Here is a 17,251-nt window from a genome sequence, read left to right as displayed (position 1 = left end):
AATGGTTTATTCTTTAATGTTTATTTAGCAAGTTGGGTCTGCCTGCAAATGGTTTATACATTTTGATTAATCTGTAAACACTGTATTATTATTGTTATTATTATTATTATCCTTTATTTATATGGCGCCTGATGTAGTACATAAAACTAATAAGTGAACAAAAAAAACAAGTAAGTTACAGTACAGTGAAGGACATTATATACATTGCTGCAATAGTGATTAAAACACTCACAATAAGCAGCAGGGAATTGGCAGAGACGTGTTAGGTGCCCTTATGAGGAGTAAGGTGTAGAAGAAAGTGTAAGGAGAAGCACATGAGGTCCCTGCTCATGAGAGCTTACATTCTAAAGGGGAGGGGCAGACAGACAGGCATGACACAGAAGGGGAAGATAAGGAGGAGAGAGTATTATGTGGGTTAGGATTAGAGCTGGAAGGCCTTGATGAAGTAGTGGGTCTTGACAGCCCATTTGAAGATATGGAGAGTCTGATTGGGAGAGGGAGAGAGTTCCAAAGGTAGGGAGCAGCACGGGCAAAATCTTGGAGGCCGGAGTGGGAGAAAGTAATCAGTTGGCAAGAGAGGCGGCATGCATTTGTTGAGCGAAGTGTACGGATGGGAGTGTGAAGGGAGAGAAGGTTAGAAATGTATGTGAGGGAGGTTTTAGTGAGGACTTTGTAAGCAAGTGTAAGAACCTTGATTTGGTATCTGAAGGGGAAGGGGAGCCAGTGTAGAGCTTGAAGGAGAGGGGAAGCAGATGTAGAACGTCTGGAGAGGAAGATGAGCCGAGCAGCAGCATTAAGGACCGATTGTAGTGGAGAGAGATGGGAGACTGGGAGGCCAGCTAGGAGAAGGTTACAATAGTCCAATCTGGAGATGACCAGTGAGTGGATGAGGGTTTTAGTGGCATCCTGGGTGAGGAACGGTCTAATCCTGGAAATACTTTTTAGGTGGAAGCGGCAGGACTGCGAGAGGTGCTGAATGTGTGGTTTAAAGGAGAGGGAGGAGTCTAGGATAACTCCAAGACAGTGCACTTTGGGGATAGAGGAGATAGTTGTGTCATCAATAGATAAAGAAATTGTGGGAAGGGAGGTAATGGAAGAGGGTGGGAATATGATCAGCTCAGTCTTAGACATGTTAAGTTTAAGAAAGCGCTGGGACATCCATGAAGAGATAGCAGAGAGACAGTTGGCGATACGGGTAAGGAGCAAGGGGTAGAGGTCAGGGGTGGAAAGGTAGATCTGAGTATCATCAGCATAGAGATGATATTGGAGGTCAAAAGAGTTAATGAGTTCACCTAAAGAGGACGTATATAGGGAGAAAAGGAGTGGTGCAAGAACAGAACCTTGGGGAAATCCTACTGTTAGTGGAAGTGGGGGGGGGAGAGGAGTCCTGAGAGGAGATAGAGAAGGAACGATCAGAGAGGTAGGAGGACAGTCAGGAGAGGGCAATGCCACATAAACCAAGAGAGTGAAGGATTTGCAGAAGGATAGGGTGGTCTACAGTGTCAAATGCAGCAGAGAGGTCAAGGAGAATGAGCAGAGAGTAGTGGCCCTTGGATTTGGCAGCAAGGTCATTGCTGACTTTCGTGAGGGCAGTTTCAGTGGAGTGGAGAGAATGGAAGACAGATTGAAATGAGTCACGGAGAGAGTGGGAAGAAAGAAATGTGGTAAGGCGGTTGTAACCAATACGCTCAAGGAGTTTGGAAGCAAAAGGGAGGAGAGAGATGGGTTGGTAGTTGGAGAGTAAGTTAGGATCAAGGGTAGGTTTTTAAGAATGGGGGAGACAAGGGCATGTTTGAATGCAGAAGGGACAGTGCCAGATGATAAGGAGAGATTGAGGTGGGCTAGATGGGAACAGGCAGATGGAGACAGGTAACAGAGGAGACGGGAAGGAATAGGGTAATAGGGGGAGGTGGAAGGAGGGGACGACCGGATGAGGGCCATGACTTCCTCTCCAGAAATAGGGGAGAAGGATGTCAGAGTTGGTGAGACAGAAGGGGAGGGGTGGTCAGGGAAAGGAGGGTCAGGAGTGCTGAGGGTCTGTTGGGATAAGCTGTCCTTACATATGGAGTCAATTTTAGATGTAAAGTAGATGGCAAAGTCAAGGGCAGAGAGCAAGGAGGGGAGGCGAGGAGAAGGGCAGAGGAGGGAGTTAAAAGTGGCAAAGAGACGCCGGGGGTTTGAGGACTGGGAGGAGATGAGGTTCTTGAAATATGATTGTTTGGAGAGGGACAGGGCAGCACTGTAGGTTGAGAGAATAAATTTGAAATGGAGGAAGTAAGCCATAGAGCGCGATTTCCTGTATCACCAAGTTTGTTCTTTCTCAGTACCTGCTGCATGGTATGGGGTGTGGATGATATGGATTGGGCAGGTCCACTAAGCGCATGGCGCAAGGACAGATAGTTGGTTGCCGGGGCCTCATTCTGTCCTTGCGCCATGTGCTTTTGGGCCTGTTCAATCCGGCATCTGACACACCACATACCATTCTGCTGGTATTGGGCAACAATTAACTGGGTGATATTGTAGTTTTAACATAGTTTACATACCATTTGTTTTACCAATACAAGGCAAAGCAAACATGTTGGTTTTGTGTTTTACTGCGTAAACATGTTATATAAATATACAGCCATGTTGGTTGACTTGATTGCACACAGAGTGTTACCCCTAAAAAATAAAACATTATTTTTGTTTTCACGAGATCACAATTTGTACTTTTGTTACTTACTTTGAAGTAGTCCAACTTCAGGACATTGATAATGGCCACACAGGTGTCCGGGATGGTGCACCCCAACGCCTGGGCGGAAATGAGGGTCCCAAACTCAGGTCTTCAAAAGACAGTCCGGTCGCCAGATACCGCAGGGTCGCCACCAACCTCTCCTCAGCCGGGACGGCCATCCTCATATTGGCGTCCTGCCGCTGGATAATGGGGGTCACCAGTCGCAGCAACTCCTGGAATGTGGCGTCATCCATTCGCAGGAAGTTGCGATTGTCATCTGGGTTATTCTCTCTAAGTTCCATCAGCAGGGGCATATAGGAGCGAGTCTCCCTCCTCAACAGCCACTCCTTGGTCCAGTAGGACCGCATCCTCCTCCTCTCCTCAGACCCTACACCTTTCAGCCTCAGACAGCCGTAGGCTAGCAGAAGCTTATGGCGATAGGAATCCATCAGAAAGTAGAGAAATAACACACTTTGTAAAAGGCAAGCCTTAGCACAAAGCAAAACACACTAGCAAAGTACAGCGTTCAGCAGGTAAACCTAGCCTCACTAGTCACTGAGCAGAGTGTGCAAAGATCCTAAAATGGCTGCTTCCTTTTATACCCACTAGATAAGCCCTCCCCTAGCTGACATTCCAGCAGATTCATCGTGTGTAAAATGTGCTGCACACGATCAATCGTATACGATTTGAAATCGTGTACAATAGATCAAATTGTATGGTCTTATGTGAAATCGTTGCATTTTACATTCAAATCGTCCTGTATCTGAAGGGAAGAATTTTCAAGGGAAATCGTACAACTCATCTTACCAACTTTTGAATCTCACCATGTATGGGGGCCTTAAGTCCTAAGGTACTGATTCTGAGTCACACTGATTCTCCTAATGGACACAAATAGTGAGTGTCTGCATACAGGGCATGGAAAAATGCTAATTTACGCATCTTTGCATATGTTCGTCCTATTCTGAGGGACTCGGGTACATCTGTCTTTCCCTGATATAGGCTGTTTCAAGGTGTGAACTAGGCAGTGGCAAAGCGATCTGGTGGGCGTGTTGTGTATCTCTTGTAAATGCAGAAACTAATGATGACGGATGCAGGGGCCGGCGTAACATCAATGGGCAGTACGGGTTTCCACTTGCACATGCACGATCCCCTGCGTTAGTTGAATGGATACTCACATGAGCATAAGGCAGTAAATCATAAGATAGTAAATCAGGCTTCCACGGCTGTCCGCAACTAATGCCACTTTGCATGCGACTCTGCATCCGCCCCTAAGTGACTCTAAAGTCAATCAGCAAACAGATTTCCTTGGCATCCTCATGGTCAGACTCAGCTGGTCCTTGTTAATAGGACTAAATAAATCATACAGTAATTTTGAGAAATACCATTGGGCCACACATGCTGCCATATCACAGTAGATGAAACACAAGATCAACCGCTTTGCCTGACAAAATGCCATTGACATAATTGATATTATTATTATTATTATCAATTTACAATATTTAAAACCTCTCATTGCGTCGGTTTGGAACTTGGAAGCAGATGACAGTTTATACAAATATACACACATACATAAAGTACACTGTGTATTATAATAAGACAATATAGCAGGACACATCAACACTTAAAAATACTTTTTATTTTATAGTCTTAACATTAAAATATTGTACAATCAAAACGAGTCTTTGCTTTAACCCCAGTCATTACATGTAACCAGACAGACAGATAGACTCCGATGAGATCATGTTGTGAACCATCTGCCTGACCTTATGCACCCAAGTGTTAGTCCATCTTTCTCCTGACTGGGAATGGAAAATTAGGGAAAATACTACCTGGGTCCATGGAATACACATCAGAAAACATAACATCCTGGTACATGCTATCATATGCTTCTGTGACATTATTTTTATGGTTGTGCCAATAACCCCTCAGCATTACATTAATCTGATGTTCTATTCCTGTCCCAAATATTAAATGCCCCTTTTTTCAGTGTTACAACTTTGAATTAGGTTCAATCAGAAGTAACATATTACATTATTATACAGCCCCACTTTAATATGACCTTCCAGCTACCACGAAAAATATAAATATATAAATAGTTCTTATATATGGAGACAGATGATATTCTTAAATAAATAGTAATGATACGATAGATGAATATACAATTTAGTGATCGCTTTAGAAACTAACTCCAGGAAATGATAGCGATAAAAAGATTTAGAGTTTTTGGGCTACTAGACAGTGTAAGGAAGCTTCCAGCAATAGGTCAGTGTCTTGTTGTCAGTGTGATGCCTGCTGCTTAGCTGTGATACAGTAATATGTGTTTGTCCTCCTAAGCCAGAAAGCATCTCTCCCTCTTTTCTTTCTGCTTGTTATGGGGTATAATTCCTATTTATTATTTATGTAACTGGAGAGGTTATTTCTTCAGCAGAGTCAACCTCTCATACAAATCTCAGAAGGGCTTTTCGAGCCTGAAGCTTACCATCCTCACCATCCGCTGTATGAAGCCTCTACTGACCTCATCATGATCATTGTGACTCGGACATCTTCAGGTGAGGCCTCTGCAGTGAGTGTGTCTACTCCAAGTTAAATTCATTACTGACCTATCAACATGTATTTAGTGTAATCCCTTCATGTGGCCTCTCTTAAGGGGAGATGTATCAAGCATTGTGTTATGGACTGGGATTTTTGTGGACCCGGGGTGGAAACAGAAGTGGAAGCAGGAACAAATTTAAATTGGAAAGTTGGTTGTTTTATATGGATATTAGTAGACATGAAATATATATGGCTGATTGAGATATCCAGATATCCTGTACAATGGCTGAATGGGATATCCTGACAGCAGACCCCCGCGCACACCCAGCGCAAGTCTCCAAGTATCAGCTCCCCTGCCGGAAAGGGCCATGCCGCAGCGTTCACACTGGTAAGCACCACAGGCTCCTGGGAAAAGATACCCTGGTCGTGACACATTAGACACAGCTAAAGTCGAGAAGTTGCCCATATCAACCAATCAGCTTCTGTCATTTCATAGACTGTGCTAGATAAACAACCAATAGGAACTGAACGGTCACTTTCGGCAACTTCTTCACTTTATTTCTCTCGAAGGATTGATACATCTCCCCCTAAATATCTCATTGTCCACAGTAAATGACAACTCTACAGACTTTGCTTCCTAGAATGTGCAACTAACTTATATACTTTGCAGTCCAGTTGTAGTTTGTCTCCACTACAAATATTCAGTATGTCACCCTGTATGTCACCTCTATACTTACCTCTGTGTCCTCAATGTGACCTTTCTGTCTTCACTGTATGTGTTCAGTATATGTGCCCACATTCCTACCTGTATTTGCAGATTCAGACTATTTTACATGTCTCCAATAATATTCCTATACCAAGCTCCCTTTCTAAAGTGTTTCCCCTTGTGACCACCTGTCTTTGTTTATTGTGTGTTCCTGTTAATGATATCTCCATGTTGTGCCCCGTCTAATGTCTTCTCTTTAATTGTGTGATCCCAATGTAAGACTCTTCTAACAACTTGTCTTCACTGTGATCATTAAGCTAGTCAAACTTGTCTTAAATGTGTGACTTGTCTAGAATCCTAGTGATTTCAGTACTGGAACTCTCTACCTCACTGTCTTCAGTATTGTAACCCACTACAAGCCTCACTATCTTAGTGCTGTAAGCCTCTTCTAACCTCACTTGACTACAGTATTGCAACCCACTACCAACTTCACTATTTTCAGTATTGTAACCCTCTACCAACCACACTGACTTCAGTCTTGTAACGCTCTACCAACCTTGTTATATTTATTATTGCAACCCTCTACCAACCTCACTGTTGTCAGCATTCTAACTGTGGTATCGCTCTACCAATATAATTGCCTTCGGTATTGTAACCCTCTACCAACCTCACTATTGTAACCATCTACCAAACTTGCTACCTTCAGTATTGTAACCCTCTACCAACCTCACTATTGTAACCATCTGCTAAACTCACTACCTTCACTATTGTAAGCCTCTACCAACCTCACTCACTATTGTAAACATCTACCAACCTCGCTACCTTCAGTATTGTAACCCTCTACCAATCTTCCATCCTCTGATTGCCATAAAATGACTCTGCACTTATGCACAAACTTCCTGGATGTCGATATATTCTGACCAGGCATGACACACAAGCCTTCCATATTTGTTTTCTTGTAGATGTAACATCTAAATTAAATATACTGTTCTTGTTCCCCATTGTTCACAATAATTTACTTCATAGAAAGTTACCTCTAGTCAATGGTCAATTTCCCCATAAATATTGATGCTACATCTGTAAAGGTACATAAGCAAGACAAGGCATTATTAATAGGTATATATTGAATATGTTTGCAAGGAAACAGGCTCTGAAATGTAAGTACCAAGACCAATAGCTGTAAACTAGTCTGCACCATTACAAATCTTGTGATGCTATTCCCGATGTGTGAGGTGTGAAAGGCACTCAGGAGTTGAAGGACTATGTGGTTGTACTTAATAGTCCTACTCATCAAGAGTACGTTCCAGGCAGAAAAATTTAGGCCTAATGAGGAGGTAGTCGCTCTCTCCTGTCTGGCCTTGGCTCGGCATGATATTGAGGAGTCTGGTGTGCTGTGCTTCATGTGACAGACAATCTATATGTTAGATCTTTGTAGTCATTGTGCCTGTGTTTTTATCCTGTGCTGTATGAATGGCAGCACTATATAAAAGTAATATAAATATTAATAAACACCAGATGATTAGGTGACTGTGCTGCTTTCAGAAGTGTATCTGCAAACCATAATCTCTTGTAATCCTTTCCTACGCTAAAACCAATCTTCCCCGAGCCATCTCCCGTTCATTTTTGTGTTATCTTCTGCTAATTAATTGTTCTTATCTCAGCTTGCTTTATTGTAATCTTGATGGACTCCTCGATGATTTCATCCAAACCTCTATGGGAGAGGCAGATTATAAACTGAAGTAATGAAGAGAACATGTGCTGATGGTTGCGGAGATTGGATGATTATCTACCCCTCTCTGTAGGCCGTGGACGATCCATACACTTCATTAAGAGAGGCTGTGTGATGGTTTTCATGTATCTGCAGATGGTATTGATCTCCACTCCACTGACTTCTTATAATCTTGCATTCAGTATGTTTATAAAAATACCAGTCCCTCCAAAAGTTGGTGGTCAAAGGATGCGAGTTTTGGTTTCCTTTGCAGTAACTGTGAGGCAGGGTAAGATTCACAGGTTACATCTTTGCCTCCGCTAAAGAACAACGTTTGGTTCTGGTGGGTATCACCCCACCATTATGTCTCTAGCAGGCAAAGTCTTCAAATACACCATGGTGTGTGTAGTGTCGATGATGGTTGGGAAGCATCGTGGTGGCATATGCTCCTTCTGGGTGTCGACCATGGACCTCGCTGGAGCTCTAGATGGAACAACAGTCAAGAGAGAGAAGTTTGGAAAATCATATAAGAAGCAGCAGTTCCAGAGTATCTTAGCAATGTATAACCGTATATATATCTATATATTTATATATATATATATATACTGTATGTGTTTGTGAAACAATATTTGTTTATATCTATTCTATACACAATCAAAGTAGTATAAAAGCACTCAAAATGCAGCTGTTCATAATCAGGTAGCTGTCTGATTAAATCTAACAGATAGAACCAAAGCAATGGAACAGCACAATAGTGTAATTTAACTCTCAATAAATTATGTTAATAAGAGGATATCAAAATAAACTGCTATACTGAGCGATGTAAGATCACAAAAAGCATGTCATTTATTTTTAAAAAGAAATAATAAAATCAGTGAAAATAATTCACAATACATACAGAGTATTAGGTGTATAAACATACAACCTGAGCTGCAAATCAATTTGTCCCTTAAATGATATCCAGTACAACCTGTATATCCTAGTAATATAATCTCAAACAAGTTTTGATCCAGTGCAGGAATATGTTTGAGATTATAGTACTAGGATATACTGGTTGTACTGGATATTATAAACGTGGGAAAATTTAATCTCACCTATACCATCCAAACATTTATGTAACGTCCCTTTGGTGGAGACGAAACCGACATTTGTGGGCATCATTGTATCATTGATTTGCAGCTCAGGTGGTATGTATGTTTATACTAGGGATGTGCAGGCTCGGATAGGTTCGAGTTTGCACGTGGAGTTCGGATTTTTCCCTCCAAAAAAACGGAACTCAGAACGAGGCAAAACGGCATCTTACATGGACGAACATCATCATTCCTGGACAAAAGACCAGGAATGATGATGTTCGTCCATGTAAGATGACGTTTTGCCTCGTTCTGAGTTCCGTTTTTTTGGAGGGAAAAATCCGAACACGTGCAAACTCGAACCTATCCGAGCCTGCACATCCCTAGTATATACATCTAATACTCTGTATATATTGTGAATTATTTGCACTGTGATTTTATTATTATTAATTTAAAAAAAAAAATGAACATGCTTTTTGTGATCTCACATCGCTCAGTATAGCAGTTTATTTTTATATTCTCTTATTATTTAATTTACAGGTTGAGTCTCCCATATCCAAAATGCTTTGGACCAGGGGTATTTTGGATAACGGAATATTCTGTATTTTGGAATAATTGCATACCATAATAAAATGTCCTTGGAATAGGACCCAAAAATACACACAGAATGCAGGTAATTTTATACAATATTTTCAATAATTTTGTGGTTCAAACAAAGTTTGTGTACAGAAATGAAATTAATTTATGTTTTCTATACACCTTATACACAGAGCCTGAAGGTAATTTTATACAATATTTGTAATAATTTGTGCCTTAGACAAAGTTTGTGTACATTGAACCATCAAAAATCAAAGGTTTCATTATTTCAGTCATGCCAAAAAAATTCTGTATTTCGTAATATTTGGATATGGGACACTCAACCTCTACTTAGAATTTATTTACACTTTTGCCCTGTTCCATTGTTTTGGTTCTATCTAAGAGAGACGTTTGTTTAACCTGCCAATTTAATTCTCAGTTGCCCCTTTTAATATTTAAACATTTTGGGCATGAGTTGGACGCCAAGCAGGCGCAGGCGCAGCAGCGAGACCCACAGCCTCATGCTATTGCAAGTATCTGTCTGTCTTCATGGTCGCACCACCCACTATTATTCTGCCAGAAGTTGTGATAATTTATAATGGCCATTACACCCTCCCTATGCTGGATGCAAAAGTTCCTTCCTTAACCAGCCGCTCCATCCCTGTCCCTGTTCTCACATCGCAAGCATGCATGGACGTGGGCTACATGACCACTACAAACCCATGACACTCCCAGAAAATGGATCTGTTCCGTGCGTCCACACATCAACCACCCAGTTGCCACCTGCAAATGCCCATTTCACTGGTGGAGAAAAGCGGGCACGCACAGAGCAAACTGTCCACTCTAGTATCCCCTGCAAAGGTGCATATGCATGGTGTGGCACATAAGGAGCCTGCCATTGCTTTCTTTGGCACTTGCGCAGTCTGCTGATAATCGCAGGATGCAGCTGGTTTTGGACTTCTTTCAGGTCCTTTATCAGCAATATTCAAGACTCCTGTAACATCAGACTTATTTAAGACTCTTTCCTGCACATGCACAGAATCAGAGTTTGCGTTAAAATCAAATATTGGCTAAATCTTCAGTGCAGCCGCTAAATAACCCTATACTGTCCCTTCCAATCCTCCTCTCATCCACTCTGCTAGTGCTGATAGGTATCATTCATAGCAGCCTACTCCCTAGTGAGCTATACTAGTAAAGGTGGTTCTACTAATGCAATCATCCAGCGTTCTCCTGTGGTGTTTAGAGACAATAAATGCTGAGGGCTGATTGTAATTATTGCTGCTCTAATCACCAACACATTCAAACAAACAGCTGCTGCAGGAGGTGAATAAATAGCAACAGAAGCAAAGGTGAAATGAGCAAGTACTAATGGAGGACTGCGATATATTGGAAAATAGGATGCAGTATAAATTATGCACTGGATAGTGGGAGATGTATTATACTCTGAGCACGTCAGAATATAGATTGGGGTATATATATATACTGTACACAAGGATTGAAAGTGAGCGACCAAGGTGCTTATACACAATATAGACAATTATAAGATGAATAAATAAATATTAAAGTGATGAGTGTCTTAGTAAAAACAAAATAAACAATAGGCAGATAATAAGTTACTAATTATTATCTCGAATAAAGTGCTTAGTGGTGAAATAATGTACTGCGAAAGTGCTTATGCTTAGATAAAAAATATATATTTAATAGACACTAATAACAATAGTTAAAAATATTACATTTCAGATAACAATATAAACAACGAGGAGAAAAATTAGCATAACATTTTTTTTCAATAAAAAATTAAAAAAATTAACAAGGATGGATTGTAATATGCTTATCTTAAAAATAGATGATCAAAAGTTCATGGAGGTCAAGTAGAATAAGCTGTAATATACAGTACTGGAAAACAATAGTTGTGCAGATGGGATGTAGTCAGCATCCCGGCTGCGGGATGCCGTCGATCTAAATACCGGCACCGGAATCCCAACAGCATCGGGATCCCGGCTCCAGATTCCCGACCGCCGGCATTCCAAATTTAAGTATCAGGGGTTAGGGTTAGTCACTAGGGTGGAGGTTAGGGTTAGGCACTAGGGGGAGGGTTAGATTTAGGCTTAGGGGTTAGGGTTAGTCACTAGGGGGAGGGTTAGATTTAGGGGTTAGGGTTAGTCACTAGGGGGGAGGGTTAGGGTTAGGCAATAAGGGGGGAGGGTTAGGTTTAGGGTGTGGGGAGGGGGAGGTTAGGTTTAGGCACTAGGGGAGGAGGTTAGGTCCAGGCACCAAGGAGAGAGGGTTAGGAGTAGGGGTAAGAGATAGCGTGCCTGATACTGTCGGGATTCTGACCGGCGGCATCCCAACCGCCGGATCCCATACCCAACCCATGCAGATTACAATAAATCCCAAAATGTGGGTCTCCAACTATTCCACAACTCTTTTTTGTTTAGCATCTTTCCACACGGTATTATTTATTTATTAACAGTTATTTATAGCGCGCACGCACACATGGCCTGATTCAGATTTGGGAATAGAGTAAGATAGAGCAAGTAACTGTGTACCTGGACAAGCCATGCTGCAATACAAGGGGTACACATACATACATTTTTTTGCTTCTCCTCTGCCAGCACTTGAAGATGACATCATCTCCAAATGACAGTGATCTGGCACAGTGACACTTTCTATATTCAACACACACATACACACTAGGGTTCATCTGTGCGACAAAGGCAATTAACCTGCCAGTAGGTGATATGATAGTGGGAGGAATTTGGAGCACACAAGGTAAGCTCACGCTAACATAGAATTAGGGAGTTGGTCAGAAATTGAATTCATGACCTCAGTGCCGTGAGGTAGCAATGCTAACTACTACGTCACAGTGTATTTGCCCATTCATTACTTTGAGTACAGAACCAAGTAGCTTTTTCCTCTTTGGTCTTTGATGCTTCTGAGAGCACCTGACATCTCTTATGTGCAAGCTGGCCCCATCTTCGCCATAACTTTCTTACCTGATCATTCAAGTCATCCATCACAAGTGTTGATATGTTCTCTGTAGGCTTCTTGGTGGGAGATGGTTTTCGCCTAACCAATCGGTTCACTTTATCTCGTATCACCTGAGCTCACAATAATAAGAGGATAATTGAATTCTGAGCACTTACACATGGGCATAACTGTAGACTATAGGCTCTAATCATTTCATATAGCACTTTTGAAGAATGAGAGCCACATTTCATATGGTATCATACAAGGAGTCCAGTGTTCTATAAACTTTCTTTTTTTTTGGAATACAAGCTGTTTATGGAATACTGTATACTGTTTATTGTTATAACTATAGGCAGCTGTAACTCTCACAAGATCAGAGAACACAACTCACCTCGTACAGGTAATCTAGAATCTCCAGAATGGTAAGTATACTGGCTCCTATAAACAGACCCATCTGGCCTCCAATGTCTCCTGATAGATAAAAATATGGACATATTCAGAAACTGTAGAGCAGAATATAGTAAAGCCCAATATTATACCTACTAATAGTACTAACATCATCTGCTTGTAGTTATACCGGCCCAACCCACAAATCTAGCACTGATACCTGTTATTGCTGCTCAAACCTATTTTATTATTTTATATAAGCGATGGTCTTGAATGCAGACTGTTATACATGGACAGCAAATAATTCCAGCCAGAGAATAGGTCATGCAGTAACTCATTTGGGACACCAAAGCACTACCAGTCCCTTCTGGAATAGGGCTGTTGTATGCAAAAAAGTGTAGTTATGTAAAATAAAGGTCGCTAATAGTAACTTCTGGAATATGGTTGCTTAATTTAAAGTTCTTTCTGTAGTTTTATAATGTACATCAAAATCAAGTAGTTCGATAAATCTATTAAACAGATTTTTAAACTGCTTATAAAAAGTGGAATATTTCGTTTTAGGACAAAATTGTATAAATGGTATATTGCACACATCAACTGTTAAATATTAGGGGTGAGCGGGTTCGGATTTCTGAAATCCGAACCCCCCCGAGCCCCCCCGATCCGAGTCCGATCCGAGTCAGGCTCGACTTTTCCCGCCTGACTCGGATCTGAAATCGAGGCAAAACGTCATCATCCCGCCTTCCGGGTCTCGCGGGTTTTGGATCCTATATAAGATACCCGCGTCGGTGCCATTTTCTCACTCGGCTGTGGACAGTGAAGAGGGAGGGTGGGAGTTAGGGCTGGCTGGGCTGTGTAGTGTAGTGTAGTGCAGAGTAGTGTTGTGCTGTGCTGTGCTGCGCTGTGCTGCTGTTGTCCACTACTTCAAAGTCCATAGGGGCTGGCTGTGTTGTGCTGTTGTTGTTAATAGGGGCTGTGTCCACTACTTCAAAGTCCATAGGGGCTGGCTGGACTGTGTTGTGCAGTCAGTTCTCCATAGGGGCTGTGTCCACTCCAAAGTCCTGTGCAGTGTCCCCAGTCCTAAAGGGGTGCTGTAGTGTTGTCCAGGGGGTGCTCTGTCCATCAGGGGTGCTCCCCCCAAGTGCTAAAAAAATTATATTTTTTGTGTGTTTGTGAATTGTGTGCGCAGTAGCCGCACGTGCATCAACAAAGTAGTGCCAAGCGTGCGCCTGTGTCATAAGTAAAGGGCCGGCTGGCTTGACCGTTAAAGGGTGCTGTAACCCCCAAAGTACACTCCAGTCCAAACCAAAAAAAAAATTATTTTCTGTGTTTGTGAATTGTGTGCGCAGTAGCCGCAAGTGCATCAACAAAGTAGTGCCAAGCGTGCGCCTGTGTCATAAGTAAAGGGCCGGCTGGCTTGACCGTTAAAGGGTGCTGTAACCCCCAAAGTACACTCCAGTCCAAACCAAAAAAAAAATTATTTTCTGTGTTTGTGAATTGTGTGCGCAGTAGCCGCACGTGCATCAACAAAGTAGTGCCAAGCGTGCGCCTGTGTCATAAGTAAAGGGCCGGCTGGCTTGACCGTTAAAGGGTGCTGTAACCCCCAAAGTACACTCCAGTCCAAACCAAAAAAAAAATTATTTTCTGTGTTTGTGAATTGTGTGCGCAATAGCCGCATGTGCATCAACAAAGTAGTGCCAAGCGTGCGCCTGTGTCATAAGTAAAGGGCTGGCTGGCTTGACCGTTAAAGGGTGCTGTAACCCCCAAAGTACACTCCAGTCCAAACCAAAAAAAAAAATATTTTCTGTGTTTGTGACTTGTGTGCACTGTGGCTGCACGTGCATCAACAAAGGAGCAGCGCCAAGCGTGCGCCTGTGTCCCATAAGTAAAGAGCCGGCTGGCTCATTTCTTAAAGGGTGGTGTAACCCACAAAGTGCACTACTCTCCAGCAAAAATAAAAAAATATTTTCTGTGTTTGTGTGCGCTTTAGCCGCACGTATATATCAATATAACATAAATGGAGGACCAAACTTTCTCCGATAAAAATAAAATAGGGAAAGATCAAGAACCACTTCCTCCTAGTGCTGTTGCTGCTGCTGGGAGCTGTTCATCATCCCAGAGAGGAAGTAGGAACATCACTACTTTTACTAAACAATTGACCCTCCAACAGTCCCTAGCGATGAGGATGAAGTACGACAGCAGTCATCATGAAGCAAAACGTATAACTGAGGCCTTGACTGCTTTGTTGGTGTTAGACGTGCGTCCGGTATCCGCCATTAGTGCAGTGGGATTTAGACAATTGATGGAGGTAGAGTGTTACCGGTTCCAAATCCCGTCTAGATTCCACCTGCATCCTCAAAGCAGCAGCGACAAGCGTGCGTCTGTCTGTTAAAGGGTGGTGACACCCTCAAAGTGTGCTACACAAACAATAAAAATATTTTTCTTTTTTTTTCTGTCTTTGTGAATTGTGTGGGCTGTAGCCGCACTTGCATCCTCAAAGCAGCAGCAACAAGCGTGCGTCTGTCTGTTAAAGGGTGGTGTAACCCTCAAAGTGCTCCAAAAAATAAAAAACTATTTTTTTAATGTGTTTGTGACTTGTGTGCGATGTAGCCGCACGTGCATCAACATAGTAGCAGCGCCAAGCGGGCGCCTGTGTCATAAGTCAAGGGCTGGTTTGGACATCTGGTCCGGACTGAAGGACGTGCCAACAATTTCTGACAAGTCTACTGTCACTGCATATGATACTGTCCTCAAAGCAGCAGCGACAAGCGTGCGTCTGTCTGTTAAAGGGTGGTGACACCCTCAAAGTGTGTTACACAAACAATAAAAATATTGTTCTTTTTTTTTCTGTCTTTGTGAATTGTGTGGGCTGTAGCCGCACTTGCATCCTGAAAGCAGCAGCGACAAGCGTGCGTCTGTCTGTTAAAGGGTGGTGCAACTCTCAAAGTGCTCCAAAAAATAAAAAACTATTTTTTTAATGTGTTTGTGACTTGTGTACGATGTAGCCGCACTTGCATCCTCAAAGCAGCAGCGACAAGCGTGCGTTTGTCTGTTAAAGGGTGGTGACACCCTCAAAGTGTGCTACACAAACAATAAAAATATTGTTCTTTTTTTTTCCGGTCTTTGTGAATTGTGTGGGCTGTAGCCGCACTTGCATCCTGAAAGCAGCAGCAACAAGCGTGCGTCTGTCTGTTAAAGGGTGGTGTAACTCTCAAAGTGCTCCAAAAAATAAAAAACTATTTTTTTAATGTGTTTGTGACTTGTGTGCGATGTAGCCGCACTTGCATCCTCAAAGCAGCAGCGACAAGCGTGCGTCTGTCTGTTAAAGGGTGGTGACACCCTCAAAGTGTGCTACACAAACAATAAAAATATTCTTCTTCTTTTTTCTGTCTTTGTGAATTGTGTGGGCTGTAGCCGCACTTGCATCCTCAAAGCAGCAGCGACAAGCGTGCGTCTGTCTGTTAAAGGGTGGTGACACCCTCAAAGTGTGCTACACAAACAATAAAAATATTGTTCTTTTTTTTTCGGCCTTTGTGAAATGTGTAGGCTGTAGCCGCACCTGCATCCTTAAAGCAGCAGCGACAAGCGTGCGTCTGTCTGTTAAAGGGTGGTGACACCCTCAAAGTGTGCTACACAAACAATTAAAATATTCTTCTTCTTTTTTCTGTCTTTGTGAATTGTGTGGGCTGTAGCCGCACTTGCATCCTCAAAGCAGCAGCGACAAGCGTGCGTCTGTCTGTTAAAGGGTGGTGTAACCCTCAAAGTGCGCTCCACAAACAATAAAAATATTCTTTTTTTTTTTTTTTTCTGTCTTTGTGAATTGTGTGGGCTGTAGCCGCACTTGCATCCTCAAAGCAGCAGCGACAAGCGTGCGTCTGTCTGTTAAAGGATTACATCGGTGACAGCATCCAAGTAGGCATGTCAGACAGTCCGTACCTGTACTGGCAGGAAAAAGAAGCAATTTGGAGGTCCCTGTACAAACTGGCTCTATTTTACCTGAGTTGCCCCCCCTCCAGTGTGTACTCCGAAAGAGTGTTTAGTGCAGCCGGGAACCTTGTCAGCGAAAGGCGTAGGAGGTTGCTTCCACAAAATGTGGAGAAGATGATGTTCATAAAATGAATTATCAACTCTTCCAGGGAGACCAGCCTCCAGAACGTACAGAGGGACCTGTGGTTCCAGCGGGGACGAATTAATACGCTGTGAGGATGAGGATGTACACACTGAAGAGGGTGAGGAATCGGTGGATGAGGAGGATGAGGATGACATCTTGCCTCCGTAGAGCCAGTTTGTGCAGGGACACATTAATTGCCAGCTTGTTTTGTGGGGGCCCAAACGAACCAATCATTTCAGCCACAGTTGTGTGGCAGACCCTGGCGCTGAAATGATTGGTTTGTTAAAGTGTGCATGTCCTGTTTATACAACATAAGGGTGGGTGGGAGGGCCCAAGGACAATTCCATCTTGCACCTCTTTTTTTTCTTTGCATTATGTACAGTTTGGGGCCTAGTTTTTCAAACTGCCATCCTGTCTGCCACTGCAGTTTCACGCCTAGATGGGTCACGTGTTTGTGCCGCCCACTCGTGTTGATTTT

At 42.6% G+C, this 17,251-nt stretch overlaps 1 protein-coding gene across 2 annotated transcripts in view; it reads right to left on the bottom strand.

Moving 5' to 3' along the window:
- Positions 1 to 4,329: 4,329 nt before the first annotated feature.
- ASIC4 (acid sensing ion channel subunit family member 4) overlaps positions 4,330 to 17,251 on the bottom strand; it is a 505,378-nt gene continuing 492,456 nt past the window's right edge. For both annotated transcript variants that reach the window (XM_088472332.1, XM_088472333.1), the window contains exons 8-10: positions 12,667 to 12,746; positions 12,302 to 12,406; positions 4,330 to 8,142 (exon numbers count right to left, since the gene is read on the bottom strand). In XM_088472332.1, the coding sequence (XP_088328458.1) occupies positions 8,029 to 8,142; positions 12,302 to 12,406; positions 12,667 to 12,746 (299 nt within the window). In that variant the 3' untranslated portion in view covers positions 4,330 to 8,028. The remainder of the gene's footprint in view (positions 8,143 to 12,301; positions 12,407 to 12,666; positions 12,747 to 17,251) is intronic.

This window comes from Taudactylus pleione, unplaced genomic scaffold (genome assembly GCF_031769625.1).
Source record: "Taudactylus pleione unplaced genomic scaffold, aTauple2 ptg000122l, whole genome shotgun sequence".
Classification (NCBI taxonomy): Eukaryota; Metazoa; Chordata; class Amphibia; order Anura; family Myobatrachidae; genus Taudactylus; species Taudactylus pleione.
This window is presented reverse-complemented; position numbering and strand designations above follow the sequence as displayed.